The 17,287-nt window shown below is 57.8% G+C and overlaps 1 protein-coding gene across 2 annotated transcripts in view; it reads left to right on the top strand.

Moving 5' to 3' along the window:
• Window positions 1-657: 657 nt before the first annotated feature.
• The window catches only part of KIAA0930, a 29,982-nt gene continuing 13,352 nt past the window's right edge, over window positions 658-17,287 (top strand). The window contains exon 1 of one of the 2 annotated variants that reach the window (XM_079141698.1): window positions 658-905. In XM_079141698.1, the coding sequence (XP_078997824.1) occupies window positions 698-905 (208 nt within the window). In that variant the 5' untranslated portion in view covers window positions 658-697. The remainder of the gene's footprint in view (window positions 906-17,287) is intronic. The other variant, XM_079141699.1, reaches the window with a different exon arrangement.

Below are 17,287 nucleotides of genomic sequence, written 5' to 3'. Positions count from 1 at the left end.
CCCCACACTCGTCGCCGTCCAGCGGAGAAACCGAGGCTCCTGCCGCACCGCGTGGGTGCCGAGGGGTCAGTGCGCGGCGGGAGGGACTTCGCCACCATGTCCCCCAGGAGACCTTTTGCTGGGTTCGAAGGCACTTCCTCCTAGAAACCAGGACGGTTCCAGGAAGGCTCCCGGAGGACAGCAGCCCAGGCGGCTCGGCGGGGCGGGAGGGCAAGGCCGAGGCGGTGACAATATCAGCGGGCGGCTGGGGCGGGCTCAGGGGCGATGCCGCGGGCGTTCCGGACCTCGGAGAAGGGCCTGGAGGAGGCGGGCGCCGAGGGAAGGTGACGGGGAGCTCGGGAGACGCGGCGCGAGGCCGGAGCCACCGCGCAGGGGGCGTGCTAGGCAGGACCCCGCGGGCCGGCGCGGTGGGCGGGGCCAGGCGCCCCGGGGGCGGTTCGGGGCGGGGCCTGGCGGCGGGGGTGTGGCCTGGGCGGCGGGGGCGGGGCCTGGCGGGCTGGGGCGCGCGGGCGGCGGCGGCGCCGCGCAGTGTGCTCGCCTCTGAGGGCTCGGCGGGCGGCGGGGACGGCGACGGCGACGCGCACAAAGGCGGATTGTGGCTTCACTGGTGCTCGCGGCGGGCGGCGTCGGGGCGGGGGCGGCGGGGCGCGCCGGGGGCCCCCGCGGGCGCGGCGCGGGCGATGAGCCGGGGCCCGGCATGGCCTCCGCGCGGCCGCCGGGCCGGGCCTGCGCCTCGGCGCCGCCCGCGGGGCTCCGGGCCGGGCCGCCCGCCCTCCCCGCCGCCGCCGCGTCCCCGGAGCCTGCGGGCGGCGCGGAGGCCGAGGAGCGCTCGCTGCAGCACATGCTGCGCGCCATAGCGGAGGAGCGCGGCCGCCTGAGCCTGCGCCGCGAGGTCTGCGGCCTCGGTGAGTGGGCGGCGGGGCCGGCGGGGCCGGCGGGGCGAGGCCGGGGCCGGGGGGGCCGGCGCGGTCGCGAGCGTCGCCGGGTGCGCCTCCGCGCGGCTCTGCGGGCTGCGTCCTGCTCTACGCCCCCGCGTGCCTGCCTCTGGGTCCCTGCGTGTCCGCCTCCGTGTGCCCCTTTTTGCGTGTCCAGCTCCGTGTCTGTGTGCCTCTGCAAGTCCCTCTCAGAGGCTCTGCGTGTCTGTCCCTGCATGTCCATCTCCGTGTTTCTGAGTCTCCCGACGCGCTCTCCTCCCCTGCATCTGGGTCTTTCCTGTGTCCCTGGGTCTCCAGCTCTGTTTTGATACTTCGAGTGTCCCGCACCCTTGCGTCCCCCTCTTTTTCTGCTTCCCGGATCATTTGGTGTCTCCCTCTGTCCATCCTGATGTCTTCCTCTGTTCTTCCTCTTGATGGTTCTGCCAGTGGCCTTCCTTCTCCAGGAAGACCTCCTGGGGGCCTCAGTGCTGCTGCACGGAGTGAGATCTGGGGAGACCCTTACCCAGCAGGCAGGGCAGTGGACCTCCCCAGCTCACATGGAGGGCCACGTCTCTGGCTTGCTGACCCTTTGTCTGTACCTGCCTGGCCTTCTCCAATCGCTCTACCAGGGACCTGTTGGCCTCTGTGCCCAGAACCCACTGGTTTGGCTCGGGGCTAGGGGATAGCTGCCTCTCTAGTGGGATTGCTGGCTGGTGTGGGTGGGGATGCCTCTTATTGTTTGAAAAAGGGCCTGGGATTGCAGGTGTGGGTGGGGTCTGCTGGCCCAGCCCGGTGTGAGGTAATCCATCCTGATGGATGGGCCCAGACCCAAGCCGGAAGGAGCCCCCTCCCCTGTAGTCTTGGTTTGTCGTTTTCTCCATGAAGAGACCCCTCCCTTCTCCAGGCAGGGAGTGACTTCATTCCACATTGTCAGCAGCCCCTCGCCCCCGCCCTGCCTGGGTTGGGGATTTCTGAAGGGACAGCAGCTTTTCAGGTTCTACCAGTGCCCCTTTCATTCATCTTTGCAGACTCTCAGTCCCAAAGAGGGAATGCATCCCCACTAAGGTCACACAGAAGCAGGGACGTGGCAGCCACACCCCGCCCCGAAGCTGGGTGGAGAGGGGATACCTGTGAAGTGTTTTGTGGGAGGCAGGCTTAGCACCAGGTGCTTCTCAGGGGGCAGGTCCTAGCCCAGTCTATTGGGAGTGAGCACTTCTCCTGACAGGAACCCATGCAGTGGGGGTGGCTTCTGAAGTGGGGACGGACAGAACAGGTTTCAGTGGTTTTGTCTCAGAAAAAGTATCCAGATCCAGTTTTGAATAGAAATGGGAAGGTCCTCATTAATTCATTCAGCAAACATTCCCTGAGCACCTACTGTGTGTCAGCCTGGCAGGCCCACCTGTCACCTGGCATGGAATATCTGAATTGGGAGGGGTCTGAGGACCATCTGCTGCAGATCCTCAGCCCTGTAGCCTCAGCAACGCCAAGCAGCCCCTCCCCACTTCCACTGTCCACCGTCGCCCTGACCTGGGAGCATCTCTCCCTCTTAGATGTACCCTGCCCCCTAGGAACCTCAAGAATAGTAATAATGGCACCTAGCACTTAGGAGGCACTTAGTATGTGCAGGTGCTTTGTTTTTGCTCTGACAGCTTCATCCTGGCATACTGCTTACTGCCTTTGCCAAGTGGGAATATAAGCTCTGTGTCACCCGTGAGTAGCTTTGCCCAGGGACAGCACTGAGGAAGTGGCACAGCTGATTGACCCCTGGCTAGTCTGATCCCACAGCTTCCTCCCACCCAGTGTCCCCAGCCAGGCCTGCTGTGCTTACAGCTCAAGCCTTTACCTCAATGTCTCCCCTCCCTGCCCACGAGCTCCCTCACGCATGTGCTCCTGTTACCTGCTCCTGAGCTCAGTCCCTATGGCACTGTCACCCTCTGGGCTTTTTTGTGCGCTCTTTGCATGGAAAACTGCCCTTGCTGGTGTGCCTCCCGAGCACCACCAATCTTCCTTTAAGTCCCGGCTCCAAGGCGGGACCTTCCTTGACCCCTGGCAGACAGTCCTGTTCTGCTGCTGTTAGTTCTCCCTACGGGACAGTCAAGACGCTTAGGGGTTTTTTGTTGTTACAATGCCCATGGCATTGTAAGGGGCTGTGCGACTGTGCCCCAGAGACGGGCGCCAGCTAGCTCCTCGAGGGCATTGCCCGGTCTGGTCTCATCAGTGCTTCCATGAGGCATGACAGAGCCAGTGCCTGGGAAACACCTCGAGACACACCGAAGAACTTCTGAACTGGCAAATGAGGGGTGTGGATGCCCAGGAGAGTGGAGTCTGGACTCAGGAGGCCCGCCTCTTTCAGGGTTCACCTGAGAAATTTGATGTTCAGAGAGGAACTTAACAGGGACTTGTGCCCAAGGCAGAGCAGGGCCTGATGGTGGTCCAGCCACCCGGCGTGTGGGAACTGCACACCCACCCAGTGTTCCTTTAGCCTCTGCCTGTGGGGTCAGGGGTAGGGTTTTGTTCTTGTTTTTTATGCTTTTAAAATTCTGTTTCTATTGTATTCCTTTGGACTACGTTTCTCATCCCACTTACAGTGGTGATAACCTGTTAGATTTATGAATGGATCATTCATTTTCTTTGGGACTGGGAGTGCATGCAGGGCTGCCTCGTGCAAAGTGCACGCTGTGTCTCCTCTGGCCCATTCGCGTGAATGAAATCTCTCAGATTTAAAAAAGAAAATACGTTCAGTTGTACATGGACACATACCTTTATTTATTTTGATGTGGTGCCAAGGATCGAATCTGGTACCTCACACGTGACAGGCAAGTGCTCTGCCATTGAGCCACAGCCCCGTCCAAACCTTCCAGATGTTGCTGTGTTTAATCATGGCTTTGGTCACCCAGAGCTGGTTGTGACCACTGAGGTGATTTGAAGGTGTCCATGGAGTCTCTGGTCGAGCTGCTGTCACCTCTGAGTCAGTTTCTGGGAGATGGAACAAAGCCACCAGGCCTCCCGCACCAGGCCGCTGCTTCCTCTCAGGATGAAAGGCCTGGTGTGACTCTCGACTGCCGGGGCTTCTGGTGGAAGCGCCTCTTGAGCACTTGCTTCGTGCCAGGTGCGGCTGACCCTGGGCCCTGCTTGGTGAGAGGGCACAGTCTCTGGCGGAGAGAAGCCAGGTGCACAGGGGACTGCTAGCTGAAGTGAAAACCCTGCTGGAGGCACCAGCGCTGTGGCCACGCCCAGCGGGAGGTTGATGTTGCTTCCAGGTGGAAGAGGAGCCGCTGGCTGAGGTGCTGCTGTAGGGCTTCAGGACCTCTGCGCTGGGACAGACCTGTGGTTCCTGTCCAGATGTGCAGTGCAGACATAAGACGTGAGCCTTCTCCTGGGCTCTGAACACCAGATCAAGCAGGCCAGGCAGCCAGGCCCCCCTTCCAGGGACAGTGTGCCTCTCTGGACCTGCCTGGGTGTGAGTCCTGCGAGGGGGGCCTGTGCTGTACTCTTGTCTTTGGGTCCTGCTGTGACTGAGGACTGGCAGAGCAGCCTTGCCTGGCCTTTGGGGCTCACCTCTTGTTAGTGGTGTGGGGTCCTCACCCCGTGTAGAGTGCTGCAGGTCAAGGGAGTGGAGTTTTGTTTGTTGCTTGTTTGCTTTTGGTACTGGGGATTGAACTCAGGGTGCTTTACCCCTGAGCTACGTCTCCAGCCCTTTTTATTTTTTATTTTGAGAGCGGGTCTTGTTAAGTTGCTGAGGGTCTCACTAAGTTGCATAGACTGTCCTTGAACTTGGGATCCTCCTGCCTCAGCCACTGTCTCTGTCCGAGTTGCTGGGATTCCCGGCGTGCACCACTGTGTCCAGCAAAGGCGTGTTTTGCATTCCTTCTTTGTACTTGAAGTAAGTCTCTGAGGCAGGTCTCATTATGTTCTCTGTCCCGACAGAGAACTCAGCTTTGGAGTAGGGTACTGTGCCCCCAGCCACAAGGGTAGAAGGCGCTGGGTGCCGCACAGAGCTGCAGCCTGCCCAGTCTTGTCCTCAGAGTGCCAACTGCCCGCTTACTCCATTGGTGGGCCTCCTGGCTGAGGAAGATCATGGAGGCAGTAGGACTGTGAGCTCCCAGCCAACTGGAGGGGCCACTGAGCAGGCACTGCAGCCATGTGACTGCACAGGGGCAGTTTTCCTGGTGGGCAAAACCTTGGAGCAGGGCTGAGGCTGGGTGGGACCTGGCCGGCGGATGCAGGAGCCGAGACTCCCGAGGCTTGGTGGCTGGTGGGACCCTGTGTGCCTGGTCTCAGGGAGATTGGCAGGTGTGACCTGTGGGCCAGCTGTTAGCACAGAGACTCTGCCTGCTGCGGGCCAGCTGCCCAGCACCTGCAGCTGTCCTTCACTTGTGCTCCTGTGGAGGTAGGCTCTGTCATTACCCTGTCTGACAGGTGAGGAAGCTGAACTTTAAGGGGAGAGTGACTCTTCAAGGTCACTGTGCTGGGGGGCAGCAGAGCTGGGATTCAGATGTGACCTGGAGAGGCTGCAGGAGGGGGTGCTGCCTTCCAGGGAGCACTGCCCTTGGCTGCACCCACCATGTGCTGGGCTCCCAGGACTGCCCTTTGAATAGGGACAGGCCACGTAGCTGGGCTTACACGCTGGCTTGCGGATTCAGTGGGAGATGTGGTAGAAGGCAAGGCTATGGGCTCTGGCCACGCACCGCAGCCTTTGGACCTCGGTGTCCTGTCTGTGAATTGGAGACAGACTGTCTAGGGACATGGGATGCACAGGGAAGTGGCAGGAGCAAGTGAGCTTGGTGGGCACGGGCACTGGGCAGTCAGGTGCAGTCCCCCAGCTGCAGCTGTCACCGTCCAGGATGCAAACCCCTGCCCAGTGCCTGCACACAGAACAAAGTCCAGACTGCTTTGCACTGCATCACTGGGGATGGTCTCCCTGGGTCCCTGGGCCTCTAGGGGCCCCAGCACTAAGGCAGTCTCAGCTGGCTGGGGGCCAGCATGGGGGGGAGGAAGTTGGCTGTTTGGAGTGGGAGCAGGGCCCCTTTCGGTTCCTGGGTCTATTTTAAGGTCTGTGGGTTCTGGCTTCTGTTCCTGGAGCTGGTGCAGCCCAGGAGGCGCTGCTGAGGCAGAGACCCGTGTCGTTCAGGACCTGAGGATTCTGGGCCCCGCACTCTAAGGAGGCAGGGCCACAGCCACAGGGATATCTCTGAGTCTGCGTTGGCACCCCCCAGCCTGGGTGAGAATGCTGTACTGCTCCACCTGGGTGTCCCCTTTCGGGCCTTCCGCCTTCTGGGGGTGGGGCAGGGGGCTCCCCGACTCGTCACTGGGCAGGGCAGGCTTGTGAGCAACTGCTGAGCCAGGAGGCTGAGGTGCTCCAAGCAGAATATTGTTTAAAATGTCCCTAAAACCCAAAGCCAAGTTTTTCCAATTAAAAATGTTACATTATAGAACTTGGAAAAAGAAGGGGGGACGTGACTTGTAGTCCAGTTTCCCAGAAGCCCACCATCACGTCGGCAAAATCTCGCCCTCCAGTCTTTTCAGAGCCTTCCTTAGGAATACTTGATATTCTGTACAGAAAATTTCCTAATCACGCTTTTTCACTTAAAATTCCTAGAACATTCTCCATGTTGTTCAAACTCCAAACATGATTTAAATGACTACACGACAGTTGAGTGGATATGCCATAATTTACTTAATTGGTTTCGACGTGTTGGAAGCTCAGCGTGGATCCAGTTCTTTGCTGTCTTCAATAACTCGTGACAGACCTCATTGTACATGAAAGGCTTCTGTGTTGGCTGGTAACCTGGGAGCCCCATTTCTCAGGGGCTGCTGTCTGACCTCCACAGTGTGGACAGATGTCCACCAAGCTTAAGGCAAGCTTTTTTTTGGTACCCAGGGGTGCTTAACCACTGAGCCATCCCCAGCCCTCTTTATTTTTTATTTTGAGACAGGGTTTCTTTAAGTTACCTAGGCCCTCTCTAAGTTGCTGAGGCTGGCTTTGAACTTGTGATCCTCCTGCCTCAGCCTCCTGAGTCGCTGGGATTCCAGGCCTGTGCCATCACATCCAGCTAAGGGGAAGCTCTTTAAACAGTTGGTACAGAACAGGAAGGTGACTGCAGGACGTAGTGAAGAGCTTCCCCATACAGGGGCTGTGGAGCTGAGAGGGGTCTCGGGGTCCAGCATCAGGGGAGGCCTCTGACCACGCACCCTTCTAGGCTCTCGTTCTCTGCTTCGTCTGCTCACGCCAGAAGCCCCTGGGATTTTGGCTTGCCCCTGCTTCCACAGGCAGAGGTCTCTGTTCTGAGCCAAGGACAGGGGGGTCTGAGCTGAGCCTCTGACACAGGCCAGGCTGGCTCCCACAGTACCTGTATCCCATCTGCTCACCACGGCTGGCTGCTGCCCCTCCCACTCCTCCTTACCCCTCTTACCCCTCACTCTGGGCCCCTAAGTGGGCAGCTTTGTAAACCAGACCCTACTGAATGCTCAGCCCCAGGAAAGTAGGAGCTGTGATTCCATATTTTACAGGAGAGTTGAGCGGAGCTGCTGGTTGACTTCCCCGAGGAGGACCAGGTTCACTGTCCAGTACCTAAGCCCTGATGTGGGGTGGAGGCTGCAGGGTGGAGCCTCAGCGTCTGCTCATCCCTGGGGCTGGGCTGTTTTAAACCCAGCTCTGAAGACTCTCAGGCATGTTCTGACTAGACATGATCTCCCCAAGGGTCCCCAGTGTCCCTGCCTCTGGGCCAACCGGGCTTCTGTGCCGAGCATTGGGGAAGGGCCAAGGGTGCTTGGCCTGTGTCGCTCTTGGCCCAGTGACTGCGCATGCTTGGTTCACTTTGCAGCATGAGCCCCGGCTTCCTGGCCGGCCAGCCTGTGTGCCTCGGGGTACCCGCTTGGTACCATACCTCTTCCTCCCACGTCTCAGCTAACCTCCCCTTTCGCCCACGTTGGGCACCTTCACAAAGGACCACCAGGAACTTTAGAACCAGGATTGCCATTCCTCTGCCCCACTTGGGCATCTGAGTTAGAGCTCCTTGGGACCCTGAGTCTGTGGTGTTGACGTGTTCCCTTTGTGGCTGGGGGCATCAGCCAGGGTCAGTGGCCACTGATCTGTCCAGTTACCACACCTTGCTCCATTTTATAGATGGACACCAAAGCTCCTAAGGGGGAGGGGCTGGCTGCCACCCCTCCCCCAGTGCAGTTATCCCCCACCCTCCAGCAGCCAGTGACCGGTGTCACTCCCAGCCAGTGTTCATGGACCCAGCTGGGTCAGCTGACTGAATCCCAGCAGCATGGACCTCAGTGGCCTCACTGCTAGTTTTTGGCAGGAGTGGGTGGCCAGGTCGTGCTCTGCAAAGGTGGGCCTCTGACACAGAGGCCTCCGCCTACAGGAAGACAGGTTCCTGTGGGGTACAGATTAATTGCTCTGCCCATCAAGTGGAGAGGCAGTGGCCAGTCTGCCTGACCATCGTGTTCTGGGAGGCCTGGGCTCCCTGTGCCTGGGGACCTTGCCCCACCTGGGGGCACAGGGTGACCTTGGCAACTTGCTCCCTGCCTCCTGGCAGGAGATGTGTCCTGGATTACAGGACCTGCCCCATCCTGGGGGAGCTGGAGTGGCTCAGAAAGCATCTCGGAATGTCATTGGTAGAGACACGTAGGAAGGCTCCAAGGGGGTCCTGGCTGGCACAAAAGGGATGTGTCAGGTGCCCTGTCTTAACCCCTCCTCCTGCAGCCCATTGCACGGGCGAGGAGGCTGAGGCCCATCAGAGCAGGTGCAGTTTCCTTAATTTGCGGGGCAACATCGGGGAGGGCGTGTAGGGTAGAGGAGCTCAAGCTTGCCCCTCCAGGGACTGGGAGATGGACTGTGTCCGCTGATCGCCCCTGCAGACCGGTTCCGGGCTCGTGTGGGCTCACAGGGTTGGGGCCGCCAGCTGGTGGAGGACCCTTGTGCAGTCCAGGTCTGGAGAAGAGACAGCAGCTCACTTTGGGGGACCCCCTCCTTCTAAACAAACACTTTTTATCTGACAGGATGTGAGACAAACACCCAGCTTGCTTGAGTTTTTAAAATAATCTTGCTGCTGTCCAATGGCTTGTGTAGCCCTGAGCAATGTCAGTGGCATGTGAAAGGGGGCGTAGCTTTTGTTTCCTTGACTGGCAGGTGGAGTGCCGATGTTGTCAGTGGGAGAACCCCTTGCATTTGGAGGTGCTGTGCATGTCGAAAAGTGCTTTTCACTCTTGGGAGCAAAACTATTGACAGAGAAAGGAAGGAAAGCAGAATACAAAACGATTTGGGGTGTGTGTGTGTGTGTGTGTGAGAAGCTTGCGTTTCCTGTGTGACTGGGGGAAGCCCAGCTTCTGTGAGTGTGTCTTCTCTGCACTCTCGTTTGTCCTCATGGCAGAGTGCAGGGGCACTGGCCCCTTCACAGGGGACAGAGGCTCAGGAGAAGGAGGTCCTGCGGGGGCCCTGACCTGGGCTTCAGCTCTTTCTGAAACATGGCTGCCCAAGCACCTTTGCAGCAGCAACCACATGACTTTGCGTGTACCCCTGTCTCACCTCTGTGGCTCCTGCCCTCTCTGCGGGGTTCCTGCTGCCAGTCTTGTGTGGCCTGGTCTCCCCTTCCTCGCCCATCTGAGCTCCCCTCAGTGTTGGTGCTGGCTGTGGACCCTGTGTAGCGTGGGGGATGCCCAAGACAACCCCATGGGAGCAGAGGAAGCTGCCATGGGCTTGTCAGGTAGGCTGGTGGAGGGGCTCCACTGAGTGGGGACAGTGGTCAAGTCTCGGGGAGGTGGCCCTAGAGAGAGGCCTTCCTCACAGGGCCTTACCAGGTAAGGCTAGAGAAAGGTCTGCAATTCATTTGCTGTGCTGCTTTGGGGAAATCACTGCAGCTCTCTGGGCCGAGTAGGACTGGACACTGCTCTTTCTTTCCCTAGGAGGGAGTGAGGGGCAGACCTGGGGGCTCGGGCATCAGAGAGACTGTATGTGACAGCAGGCCTGTGAAGAAGGCCCTTTCCCTGGCTCTGGGTTTCCTCTTATGCAAATGGAGGGAAGTCGACCTGGGTCACTGCTCAAGGCTCCGGGCTCTGGGACACCAGCCTGCCGTACAGGCTCTTAATGGCTTAAAACAACCCCGCCTGCGAAAAGCACCTTTGATAATCGGCCGATTGCTCAGGTGATCAGTGCCACATGCATGCTGGGTTCAGGGACATGGAGCTGAGACCCTGCTTCCACCTTCCGTGAAGAGCTGTGTCCTCCCGTTGGCCTCCCTGTCCTACAGGCCCACCTTGCACACCCAGGTGCTGGGGACTGGGTTGGCAGCTTCCTCCTGCCTGGCAGCCCTGGGGAGTCCTCCCTTGCAGCAAGCCCTTGCTGCCTTCTGAGTGGGGATGAGGTCACCTTTGTCCAGGCCTGTGGCCTGCAGGAGCCTCACCTGAGTCTCAGGAAGCTGAAGCTTTCCCAGAGCACCCCCCCCCCCAAGTGCCAGGTGTGTGGGCAGCATGCACGCTTCCTCTTGACGGCGCCTCTGGGTTGGGGGGTCACCCTGTGGGCACACGGAGCCAGCGTGATTTGGGTGGAGGCTCTGGTTCAGGGTCCAACAGCAGCAGTGGGCTGGGACCCAGTTCCCTTGGACTCCATTCTGTGGCCTGTCCATCTCAAGCTGCACAGGTCCATTTCTCTGAGGAGAGGTGTGGCCTCCCTTCCTGCTGTGTAGCCTGGTCCTGGTGCACAGGTATCCAGTGGAGATGGCCACAGAGCACGAGCAGAGGAGGGGTGTGACAGAGGACCCGTGCTCAGCAGAGGGCCAGGGATTGAGCGAGGGGCCAGGATACCCCAGGTCTGAAGGGCCACCTGGGACTGAGGTGGGGTATCTGCGTTTTCTAGCCTCCAAAGGGAGTAGGCTAGACGACCTTGAAATAACACAGCCGAAGGTCCCCTTGGTCCTTGGGGTCTGCCCTCGTTCTGGGAGCATGTGCTAGCTTGTGTCTAAGTCCATGGGAAGTGCCCTGCACATGCTGGCTGGACCCGGGAACCTAGAGCAAGTGCAGGGCACAGTGTGGATGTGATGTGGGCTCACGGCCTTGGGGACCAGTCTGGCTCTAACCCAGAGCTGGTGAGTGAGCAGGAGTTGGGCGGGCAGATGGTTCCCCAGCGGGCACGGAGTTCCTGGGCCCGGGTGCCCTCTGTGGTTCCCCACAGCTGGTGCAGGTGGTGGGCTCCAGGCTTCTTGGGTGTGCGACTCCCTTGGGCCATGTCGCGCCTGGAGGAGGAGCATAGTGCACTAGTTGGCGGTTGGGGAGTGGTGGCTGTGGGTGGTGTGGCCGCCCAGGCGCTTGCTGCTGCTGTCTATCTGGGACAGGTGCTTCTGAGTGTCAGTGTCAGCCCAAGAAATGACTCAGGAGCACACACAGCAGCTGGGCAGGCATCGGGGCCACTTTCCGTATCAGAGAGAAGCAGCAGTTAGGAATTGGATCTGGCTGCAGCCGTGGCGAGCCCATAGCTGGGAATGTGAATCTGGAGCTGCCGATCCGACCTGAGCTCTGTGCTCAGGAAAGGCCGCGCCGGCCCATGGGCACTCTGGGCAGCGAGGTAGTGGGTGCCCGGCAGTGCTGCTCACTGGGTTTCCAGGGAGGTTTTGCTGGCACTGCCACTGAGAAGGGAGCACAGAAGTCTGCTTTGAGGGAACTGTGATCTGGTGCCTGCCTGTGGTGGCCCTGGTGGAAGCCCCAGCCCCTGAAAGGGGTCTCGGGGTCCTTGGACCCAGGACCTCACGCTGTGCTGGCATAGAGCAGGCACAGGATTGGATATGAATCCCAGCCGCCACTGAGGACTTGCCGGGCAGCCTGGTTTTCTTAGCCATGAGACGGGTCACTGGGGTGATCACTGTGCTTTACGCGCTTCACACTGTGGATCTCAGATGCGGCCGTGAGCGAGGCTGCTGCTCACATGGCTTGGTGAGGTAAGGCCGCTGGAGTGCCCCAAACCTACAGTCCCACATTTATTTGTTCCATGTCCACAGGTTTCCTGTCGTGGGCCTGCCCTATGCTGGGGACCAGGACACCCTGTTCAGCAAGGGGCAAGGACCCTGGCAAGACAGAGCCAGCAGGACATAGCCTAGAGTTGAGGAAGTGGCCCTGAGGGCAGATGTAGCTTGTGGGTTGGTCCTGCCAGCTGACGTGGCTCAGGTTGAGCCTGTTTCCTCCTCAGGCAAGTGAAGGTCAGAGGGGTGAGGCAGCTCTGAGTAGGTGCTCACAGGGGGACCAGGCAAGGAGCTCTGGGTGGGCACGCAGGGGGACCAGGCAAGGAGCTCTGGGTGGGCGCTCACAGGGGATCCAGGTGCTTGGGAACAGGGAGCCTGTGGCACACTTCCAAGGCACCACTGCTCAGGGAAGCCTGGCATAGGGTGGGTGGCGGGGAGGCCCCCCAGGAGGTGTGGGCTGGCTCCCACGGGCCGTGCCAGAACAGAGACTTGCTGGGCATTTGGTCAGGGAAGAAGAACCAAGGCTGGCTTCAGCTTTGGGGGACCATACAGCAGTCCTGGGGGTCAGGAAAGCCTGGCTTGTCTGGCGAAGAAGCCTGAACTTCTTCCCGAAGGAGATGGGGTGATGAGGAGCCAGGCACGGGTTTGAGGCCTGCCTGGCTCCTTGCATCATTGAAACCCCATGCTGCCCTTGGGCCAGGCCCTCTGGATTGCTCACGTGGGGACCCGACTGACCAGTTCTTCATCCAAGGGCCTTGTCAGGGTAGCCCGGGCCCTCCCTGGGCAGCTCCTTTGTCTTTTGTGCCCGGGGAGGGAGGGGCCCTGAGCTGGAGAGGTACAGCTGATGAAGGGCTCATTGAGGGGCCACAGAGGGCTATTCATCCTGCGCTGGCCCTGCAGTGTGGGGAAGTTTCCAGAGAGTCAAGGGCTGCCTTGCACTCTTCCCCAGAGACCAGTTGACCCCCACCTTTGGGAGGTGGCCAGAGCTGACCAGAGTCCGTGGCTGAGCACGTGCACTCCCGGGAGGTCCTTCATCCAGGCAGCCTTGCATGGACCCAGGCTGGGCGCTGGCAAGGACAGGCACCAGACCTTTCAGATTCCCCAGTCCCCTGAGGACAAGCACAAGCCACTAACCCAGCTCTGTGTCCCACTTCTGGCACCTTTGCTGTGTCCTGCCCTGGCCTGGCAGTCCTGCAGGTGGGCCCTGCGTGCTGAGGACACCACCCGCATTGCCTCCCCGGCGTGCAGTTTCTGCTGAGCCCCACTGGGGGAGCTGCTGCCCTCCCGGCTCTGGCTGCGGCTGAGTCTGCATTGCTCAGTGGTGAACCCGCTCCAGAAGAGCTCTGGGGGGACCGGTTCTGCTCGGCCTCCTCACCCAGCCTGAGTGCCGGGCCTGCCAGTGTCCACCCAGCAGCTGTGTGGGTGCTTGGTGCAGGGTCCAGCTGGAGCCAGCGGTGTCCCCAGGTGGCCTCCCGCTTCTGCAGTGTTGAATCGTGGATCAGGAAGGAAGTTTGGCGTGGCATCTGCACAGGGAAGCTGTGTGTGTGGCGGGGCTGTGCTGCAGAGTGTTGGGGGCCCGTGGCGTGCCTCCCTCAGCCTTCCTTCACAGACAGGTGCCCTTCATACAGAATGTACATATGGTTCTGTGCACTTCCTCCCCGTCGGAGCATTGTTCCAATTAGCTGCTTGGTCTAAACATCTTTTGGTTGGTTGCCTTTTGAATGGTTAAATGTGCTATAAGGCACAAAATAGAAAAGGTGACGAAAATTCAAATGAGAAAACCAAGTCTTCCTTTTCTCTGGTTCTGTCTCCAAAGGTAGCAGTGACACTCGGATGACCTGGAAGGGCTTCAGGTGTGTCAGCTAATTTGAACTCCCGACCATCCCAGAGTTGGGAACACTGTGACAGCAGTCTGCAGTCAGGAGACGGCGCCAGAGGCCGCCCTGCAGGGCCGGAGGCGCCCTCTGCCCTCTCCAGCCTTCAGCCCCACTTCCAGGCCTGCCCTGTGCACCATGTGCATTTAAGTCACCGGAAGCTCTTTTCTTTAATTTTAAAGGCTTTAATATCCGTCTGCCCCACTTTTTTTTTTGGTGGGTTGAGGTGGAGCCAGGGCCTCCTGCATGCTGGGCAAGGGCTCCACCTCTGAGCTGCAGCCAGCCCCGAGTACCTGAGGCGTGCCCATTGTCCCCATAGATGTTTTACCAGTGGATGTCCCCACTGAGGGCAAGGTGTCCTTGGTCCTCATTAACTTGAGACCTGTCAGGCATTCTTTTTTTTTTTTTTAATTGTTTTTTTGTGGATGGACAGGACCTTTATATTATTTGTTTGTTTTTACGTGGTGTTGAGGATGGAACCCAGTGCCTCACACGTGCTGGGCCAGTGCTGAGCCCCGGCCCTGGCCGGCACTCTTGTCCTTGCAGGCCCGATAGGTCAGAGGTAGCAGTGGGGTTGGCGTTTCTCGGGGGACGCGCCTCTCTCGCGTCCTCGGGTTTTCTTAGGCGGTGTGCAGGACTTGGTTCTTACTGAGAGAGTCTTCTCAGGAGCCGCCTTCTTTTCCAGCGTGGTTTTACTTGCTTTGCGTAGTTGCGTGGCTTTGGAGGGTCTGCGTGCTTTCTTCCCCTGTAGAACTTCCAAGTTTTTATGTAGTTTGGTGTGTGGTTCTTTTTTTCTCCTTTTCATATTTTTATTGGTGCATAATAATGGTGTGTTTGTTGTTGTATATTCATAATTTCTATTTTCCATGTTTTTAATCAATCTGTCTTTCTTACCTCTTGTGTTCTACTTTAAAAGGCTTTTCCTTCTCTGAAAAAATTAAAAATCCATGTTCTGTTTTTTCCTTTCCTGTTGAAAGTTCTGGTCCTGATGGACTTTGTCTCAGCTTGAACAGAGACCCGACTTGTGCTTTTCCTCAATGGGCTACTGCTCCTGAGTTCAGTTTTTGAAACCTCTTCTTTTTGGAGGACAGTCTTCACAACCTGGGCGACTGTGCTGTATTCCTGCCCTTGATTTGTCCACTCCCATGCTGGGCCACTGGCCTTCCTCAGTCACTCAGCTGGCCTTGTGGCTTCTCTGGGCTAGGAACGTTCTCTGCCTCCAAGGCAGCAGACACTGCTGCAGGAACTAAGCACCCAGCGGTGAGCCCAAGGACCCTCCAGGAGAAGCCCTGAGCTTGCGTTGCAGGTCCAGCCGGCGTCCTGAGGCCATGGATTCGGTGGCAGGTGGTGGCAGGTGGTGGCACTGAACTCTCTTCCTTTTTCCTTTGGTACTGGGCACTGCACCTGGAGCAGTTCACACTGAGCTGCGTCCCCAGGTCTTTTGGTTTTTGAGACAGATTCTCATGGAGTTGCCCGGCTGGCCTGGTGCTTCCCTCCCGAGTGGCTGGGACTGCTGCCTTTGTGTAGATCCATAAAGAAGTGGGCGGGAAGCCCAGCCCTGCCCGTTTCTTTACGTGTGGTGTGGCTGACTGCAGTTGAGGTGGGACCATGGGGAAAGCAATGGCGGGAACCAACAATCCGTGAACTGCCAGGTCTCCCCGGAGGTGGGGTCGCTGTCTGGGGGGACACAGCAGAGGGTGGTCTTGGGCCTTGGGTTGGTTTTAAGAGCGGTGCGCCTAGGATGTAGGATGGTCAGTTCTTGCAGTCACAAGTGGCAGAGCCCATCCCGAAAGGCTCAGGGAAAGGAAGCCTGGCCAGAGATCCAGCCGCCTGAAGGCTGAGCGCTGAATGCCCAGCTCCCAGGACCCACAGCTGGCGTCCACCCCCAGCTTCCTCCTCCACTTTTCTCTGGCCCGTTCTCTCCTTCTTTAGTTTTTGAGATAGGGTCTTGCTAAGTTGCTAAGGCTGGCTTCGAGCTTGTGGTCCCCCACCTCAGCCTCCAAGTCACCAGGATGACAGGTGTGGCTGTACAGTGTGTCGTAACATCGGATGAGAAGCCCTACAAAATTCTGAATTCTCCTGGCTGTACAGGCTCTTAAAAGCTATTCTCTTTGGGGCCATGTGTGTCTCAGTGGTAGAGCACTTGCCTAGCATGTGGGGCCCTGGGTTCTGTTCCCAGCATTGTAAAACAAAACAAAACAAAACCAGCCATTCTCTTGGCATGTTAATAGGTCAAATTAGATAGAGTTGCTCCCCTTATGATTTGAGGGTTCCCAGCTGAAGATGTTATAGACCTTTTCATTTGTTCAGGTCTTTCTGTTTTTAAATTCTGAAGAACAGAACGTTGGCCCTCCCAGTTAGGAGAGTTGCTTGGTGTCAGCTCCCTTGCCCGCGTGTCTGGCGGTGCCATGCGGGCGTGGTGCTCCGTGGTGGGCTGCGTGAGTCTTCAGCTGCTTTCCCTGTGTCTCCAGGGTGGGTCCACACCACATGGCACCACCCACAGTGGTGCACTTGCTGTTGGTCTCAGGACATTTTTGTTGTCTAATTACAATGTCCAGTATCTTTAGAACAATGTTAATAATAGTGGACTCTGATAATTAATTTGTTTCTAACTCTGAAAGTTAATATATATCATGTTTAAGGAAGTGTTAAGGTTTGGATGCGAGGTGTCCCCCAAAAACTCAAGTGTGAGACAATGCAAGAAGGTTCAGAGGAGAAATGATTGGGTTGTGAGCCTCTTAACCCCTCAGTGAGTTAATCCCTGGGATTAACTGAGTGGTGCCTGAGGTGGTGGGTGTGGCCGGAGGAGGTGGGCACTGGGGCGTGGCTCTGGGTCTATATTTGTATCTGGAGAGTGAGTCTCTGCTTCCTGATCACCACGTGAGCTGCTTCCCTCTGCCACACTCTTCTCCCATCATGTGCAGCCTCACCTCCAGCTCCAAGGAATGGAGTGGCCTTCTACAGACTAAGACCTCTGAAACCGTGAGCTCTCAAACTTTTCCTCCTTTAAAATTGTTATGGTCAGATCCTTTAAGGGCTGGGGATATAGCTCAGTTGGTAGAGTACCTGCCTCGCATGCACGAGCCCTGGGTTCAATCCCCAGCACCAAAAAATAAAAAAATTGTTATGGTCAGATCCTTTAGTCACAGCAGTGAAAAAGCTGACTAAAACAGGAAGTGTTTGTTTATTCCTATTTTATGGAGACAATTTTAAAGATTTTAAAATTATTACCTAGTATTGCTACTTGCAGTGTTGGGGATGGAACCCAAGGCCTTGCATGTACTAGGGAAGTGCTTTACCACTGAGCTATGTTCCCAGCCCCCCTGTTTTTAAAAATACATTTTTAGTTGTTGATGGACCTTTATTTATTTTTATGTGGTGCTGAGAATCGAACCCAGTGCCTCACATGCTAGGCAAGCGCTCTCCCACTGAGCTACAACCCCAGCCCTTTTTTATTTTATTTTGAGGCAGGGCTTTGCTAACTTGTCCAGGCTGGTCTTGAACTTGTGATCCTTTTGCCTCAGCCTCCTGAGTTGCTGGG

This window comes from Sciurus vulgaris, assembly GCF_902686455.1.
Source record: "Sciurus vulgaris genome assembly, chromosome: 5".
In the NCBI taxonomy this organism is placed as follows: Eukaryota; Metazoa; Chordata; class Mammalia; order Rodentia; family Sciuridae; genus Sciurus; species Sciurus vulgaris.
The sequence above is the reverse complement of the archived record's forward strand: the minus strand, read 5'-3'. Positions and strand labels throughout refer to the sequence as shown.